The 5,913-nt window shown below is 49.2% G+C and overlaps 2 protein-coding genes across 6 annotated transcripts in view; one reads left to right on the top strand and one right to left on the bottom strand.

Moving 5' to 3' along the window:
* LOC113210238 (uncharacterized) overlaps positions 1-5,913 on the bottom strand; it is a 20,159-nt gene that overhangs the window by 13,490 nt on the left and 756 nt on the right. The gene's annotated exons all lie outside the window — the stretch shown is intronic.
* Positions 1-5,913, top strand: part of LOC113210221 (CAD protein) — a gene marked incomplete at its 3' end in the record, with an annotated part of 25,574 nt that extends 19,661 nt beyond the window's left edge. The window contains 11 exon segments of the mRNA XM_052273027.1: positions 2,331-2,576; positions 2,653-2,904; positions 2,989-3,315; positions 3,418-3,589; positions 3,671-3,786; positions 3,875-4,090; positions 4,177-4,662; positions 4,747-4,888; positions 4,995-5,065; positions 5,136-5,519; positions 5,608-5,913. Of these exon segments, the coding sequence (XP_052128987.1) occupies positions 2,331-2,576; positions 2,653-2,904; positions 2,989-3,315; positions 3,418-3,589; positions 3,671-3,786; positions 3,875-4,090; positions 4,177-4,662; positions 4,747-4,888; positions 4,995-5,065; positions 5,136-5,519; positions 5,608-5,805 (2,610 nt within the window).

Below are 5,913 nucleotides of genomic sequence, written 5' to 3'. Positions count from 1 at the left end.
TTTTTCTTCATGAGGCTACAGGTTTTCCAGTGAATAAGACTCACTCTTCGTAGTTCTCGAAGTATTGTGTGGCCATGAGGACGTTGTCCAGCACGAAGGCGTCGGGGTCGCTTGCGATGAGGTGGCGCAGCTGGTCCAGGGCGCCCTCGCTCACCTCGAGCACGTCCCTGAGCGGGTACACGACGTCCCCCTCGGCGGGCAGGACGTGTCCCCGGCGCGGCGGGTGCCAGCCCGCCTGCCTGGCCCTCACGGGCCCCCGTGACGCCCTGGAGCGCGAGTGCGAGTTGCCCATCGCAAAGCGAACTACGGGGAGCTGTCCTGTGCTTCTCTGGCAGGGCGAGCAGTCCGATGTGCCCTAAACCAAATCACACAGTGTGGCCGGGCTGACCGTGTGAGCCGCTGGGCCTGCGGCTGGGCCGGGCGTCTCAAGTATGCATATCAAACAGCTTGTAAAAAATGCTCTTCAAGTCGTAATCGCTCGCGGCTCTTATGTAGTGTGGACGACCCTACACAACACGTTCGGACGTTAAATGGTGGGGTGGGGTGGGGTCGCACCAACGGGCTCCGGAGCACGCGGTCAACTCACTTCTTGTAGGCGCCGCGCACTTGGCGCATGAGACCTTGAGGGTCTTACTGTTACCGTTACCACCGTCGTCCGGATTCTTTCTTGGAACAGTCTAGGCTAAACGAAAACAAATCTTAATCAAGAATCGATGATTGAAAGCAGATGATAAACATAATTAAGGAGAGGGCTGTGTTCTAATTTCTCCCATATTTAGAAAAAATTTGCTTGCAATCCGGTGACCTAGTGCCATACGTATGAGGGGAGAAGGAGCGAGAGCCGAGAGAGCAGAGCGCGGGAAGGCCCAGTAAGTTGAGTAGTCGGGCTGTCGGGCTGGCGTTTCAAGACACCAGTAGGTGGGGCACGACACTCCAGCTCCACTTTTGGCCCCCAATAATTTTCTACCCTATACCTCTCTACTCGAAACACGAGAGTTCAAGCAAATGACACATGTCATGTGTTCGTTAGTATATATATATTTTTTTTAATCTGCTAAAAATCGCAACTTTTGCTAACTTTGACTACTCAGCGGAAGTGGCGCGGTCGAGCGCGGTGCTAGATTCTTTAGGCCCCAGGTCCTGGTGTCAATGAACCTCAATCCTTCACTTTGACCTCTGACCTCTAAATCCGACTACCTGACCCCAGATCAAGGGTTTCAAACGGCTGGAGAGGGTGGGACTTACGTCGTGTGCGTGCAACATTTTTTTTATCTGCAAAATGTGACGTCATATCCCTTCACCTCTCTCACCTGTCGGCGGTCGATGAGTGGTTGAGAAGAGGAATGACACTTTGCTGATAGGATGTTGCAGACACCCGTCGCTATGTGATCTTGAGTGTGAGTGAGAGGCCCCACTCGTGCGTGTGGCCCGACCATCATGCGTCATCTCAGTCTGAGACCCCTTCCCTATGAATACTGCGGTTCGACTTACGGGGGAGATTGGGAGGGTCATGACGTCATGGATTATCGCGCTCGAAGTCGAACCGTGAATACTGGTTAAAATGGAGTGAAATGTTCCTGAATATTAGTGAATATGAGTGAATACGTGGTAGTGTATCTCATCTGGATATTATTGCATACAAATTCTTTCTCGAACCACGAATATCCGAAGTTGTGGCTCCGCGCGGTGCGAGTGCGACATGACGAGCTGGAGACGGCTACCTTGAGCCAGCGATATTCAGGGTGGTCCGTCAGCGCCGTTCATTCTTCCGGTCCGGTCGTAATGTACTGGATGTGGGCGGGCGGGCTTGCCTATCGTCGCTCACCGTGGCGCCTCACGGCCCCGCCGTACCGGGTGATTCAGAGAAGACGCAGGTGTGGGCGGGTTTACCTATCCTCGACTCGGCGGGCGCACCGGTCCCCCCTTCACCTCTCCCCAGACCTGGACCCGTGCGCCCGCCGAGTCGAGGATAGGCAAACCCGCCCGCACCTGCGTCTTCTCTGAATCACCCGATACGAGCATACAACCCGTCCACAGGCCTGCCCCGCATCCGGTGCAGTTTAACCATAAGAAAAGGCGGCGCTGACGGACCACCTTTAACATAGTTTGGCCCCTGCCTTTGTTGAAGAGCTCGCAGTGCATGTTGCCTACCCGCGCTGCTCTGTTTGGTGGTCGGTGCACGTGCGCTTGCTCTGCGCGCCTTCGGGCGGCGGCCTCGCCACGGCCCAGGCGGGCTGCCTGCCCGCAGGGGCTGCCTCGACATCACGTGCCTAGTCACGCGGCAGGCACGGCACATTCTGTGACACTATCGGCCCCTCTGCCGCTTGCAGGTGGAGCCCGTCCAGTGGACGTTTGAGAACTTGGAGGCGACGGACGAGGAGAAGGGCGAGCTGAAGCACCTCGCCGACTTCCTGGCCAAGAAGCAGTTCGAGCTCGTCATCAACCTGCCCATGCGCAATGGTGGCGCCCGGCGCGTGTCCTCGTTCGTGACGCACGGCTACCGCACGCGGCGCCTCGCTGTGGACTACTCCGTGCCGCTCGTCACCGACGTCAAGTGCGCCAAGCTGCTCGTCGAGGTATGTATAACGCCAGTTGTCGGGTGTTTTAAACCGCGATGGATGTAGCATCATCAGTTGTCGTGTGTGTGACCAGGCCATGCTGCGCATCGGGGTGGCTTCTCCGCCCATGAAGACCCACACGGACTGCGCGTCGTCCAGCACGATGGTCCGCCTCCCCGGTCTCATTGATGTCCACGTGCACGTGCGGGAGCCGGGCGCCACGCACAAGGAGGACTACTCGAGCTGCACTTCAGCCGCCTTGGCTGGCGGTGTCACCATCATTTGCGCCATGCCCAACACTCAGCCAGCCATCACTGATGCTTCTGCCTTCCAGCTTGTGAAGGAGGTTGGTCCCGCCCATCGCCTCTAACACCTGTGAGTTTGCATTTGACAATTAACTCATCATTTGTTACAAATGTTTTCTTTCCAGCTGGCGGCCTCAAAGGCAAGATGTGACTATGCTGTGTTTGTCGGAGCATCATCAGAGAACTTCTCAACAGTCCGAGAGCTGGCCCCACTGGCTGCAGGCCTCAAGATGTACTTAAATGAAACTTTCACCACTTTGAGATTGAAAGACCTCACCGTTTGGAGAAAACACATGGATGCGTGGCCTCACAAATCGCCATTATGTGTCCATGCAGAGGGCCAGACCACAGCTGCTGTTCTCCTCTTGGCCACATTCCACAATCGCCCCATTCATGTTTGTCATGTTGCCCGTAAAGAGGAAATTCAGATTATTCGTGCAGCTAAGGAGAAGGTGAAATAATTTTAATTAGTCTCATGTGTACTTTACTGTTGAAATTGAGTCAAGTGTTGAGCAAGGTATGGAATACAATATTAACTTGCTAAAATATTTCAGGGCTTACCGGTCACTTGTGAAGTGTGTCCGCATCATCTGTTTATGTCAGAAAAGGATGTGAAGCAGCTTGGTGAGAAAAAGAGCCGAGTAAAACCGAACTTGGTAACAGAGGAAGATCAGCGAGCCTTGTGGGAAAACCTGGACATTATTGACTGCTTTGCAACTGACCATGGTTGGTGTCCCTAACTCATAAAATTGTTACTTTGTATTCTTGTTGCAAAGCATGTTTCTATCTCATTTCCTTTCACTTTAGCTCCTCACACAGTAGAGGAAAAGGATTCTGAAAACGCCCCACCTGGTTTCCCCGGATTGGAAACTATGCTGCCACTTCTCCTGACCGCTGTTCATGAAGGCAAATTGACTCTGGAGGTTTGTATTTTTTATAAGTTCTGTAGTCATTTACTTTTTTAAAAATTTCCCTCTATGCTTTTGCTTATTGTGTTCATTTGCTGTACAGGACATTAAGGACAAATTGTACCGCAATCCCCGGCGTATATTTAATTTGCCAGAACAGCCTAACACTTATGTAGAAGTGAATATGGATGCAGAATGGACAATTCCTGAAGTCCCTCCATTCAGCAAAGCCCGCTGGACTCCTTTTGCTGGAAGAAAAGTTCGTGGTTGCGTGCAAAGGGTTGTCCTTCGAGGAGAGGTTGCTTATGTGGATGGTCAAGTATGTCAGACTTCAACTTCCCATACAGATAGCCGCATCTTACCTCTTGCCTATGGCTTATTAATTTTACATACTATTCTTTTCAGGTACTTGTCCCCCCTGGATTTGGACAAGATGTCCGAGAACTTCAAAACAGGAAACAGCCATTGCTTAGTGCATATACTTCATCAGCCCCTGCTGTCAATTACTATGCTGACCCTATTTTGCCAAGTAGTCGTCCATCTTCTGCCATGGACTTCGACCGCTCACAGATTTTGAGGGAAATGGATGATTCTCATAGACATGAAAATGGATTGGATGGCTCACATGAACGTCTCCACCACTTAACACCAGATCCTCAATCAATCAACAGATGTTCATCACCCTTGTTAAACCACACACACTCACGCATCCGTTACAATAGTGAGTCCAGCCTATATCCTGGAGCTGGGGGTCAAACTACTTCTCTGATTGGTGCTCATGTGCTCAGTGTAAAAATGTTCTCCAAAGACCATCTCAATGAAATATTTAACTTGGCACAAACTATGAGAGCATTTGTGTTGAAGGAGAGAAATCTAGACCATATTCTGAAGGTAGGTTTTACTGATTTACCCATCCAACATTGACACTTATTGCTCATAGAGCTTGCTAATTAATGTTTTGTGGAAACATTTTAGGGGAAAATTATGGCATCAATATTTTATGAAGTTTCCACTCGCACCAGCTGTAGTTTTTCTGCAGCAATGTTGCGCTTAGGTGGTCAAGTCATTCACATGGATGAAACTTCCTCATCAGTGAAGAAGGGTGAAACTCTAGAGGGTATGTGATAAACTGTTTTCTCTTTTTCTATTTAAATTTTTCAATCTAATAAATTTTTTGCACACTTCTATACATGTAACTAATAAAGCCAAAAATTATTTCATAGATTCTGTGGCTGTGATGGCTGGGTACTCAGATGTTGTGGTTTTACGTCATCCAGAGCCTGGTGCAGTGAATGTAAGAACTTTTGTTTTGTAATTTTTTGTATTACATTATCATTTTTCACACATTTTTCTATTCTCTACAGAAAGCATCTGCTCATTGTCGCAAGCCATTAATAAATGCTGGAGACGGAATTGGAGAGCATCCAACTCAAGCATTGCTAGATGTCTTTACCATTCGAGAGGAGATTGGTACAGTAAATGGCCTCACTATTACAATGGTGGGAGACCTGCTGCATGGCCGTACCGTTCACTCTCTGGCTCGTTTGCTCACTCTTTACAACATTCAATTGCGTTACGTTGCCCCTCCTGGTCTCGGAATGCCTCAGCATGTTGTTGATTTTGTCAAGAGTAAAGGCATCCCTCAAGAAAGTTATACTACTTTGGAGAGTGCCTTACCCGAAACAGATGTTTTATATGTGACTAGAATTCAAAAGGAACGCTTTGCTTCCCAGGAAGAATATGAAAAGGTAATGAAATTTTGTAGTGGTCCATTTCTACTTGCTTTGTGCTCTGATTTCAGAGGAAAAATAATTTTCTGTGTTTCCTTCCTTGCAGGTCAAAGGGTCCTATGTTGTCACCCCCAAGCTCATGACACGTGCCAAGCGTAAAATGATTGTCATGCATCCTTTGCCCAGAGTTGATGAGATAAGTGCGGAGTTTGATTCTGACCCAAGGGCAGCGTACTTCAGACAAGCTGAGGGTGGAATGTATATCCGTATGGCACTTCTTGCAATGGTTATGGGGCGCTGTTGAAAGTTAACATGTGTTACAGCCATAAAACTGTTTCCTTTCACATACTCGCTTTAAATGAATTATTTTTGATGTGAAAGTTGTACAGACATTTTTGCAATTGTCATTTCA

This window comes from Frankliniella occidentalis, unplaced genomic scaffold (assembly GCF_000697945.3).
Source record: "Frankliniella occidentalis isolate FOCC.00 unplaced genomic scaffold, Focc_3.1 Scaffold240, whole genome shotgun sequence".
NCBI lineage: Eukaryota > Metazoa > Arthropoda > Insecta > Thysanoptera > Thripidae > Frankliniella > Frankliniella occidentalis.
Note: the sequence above shows the minus strand (reverse complement) of the source record. Positions and strands in the feature narration are given on the sequence as shown.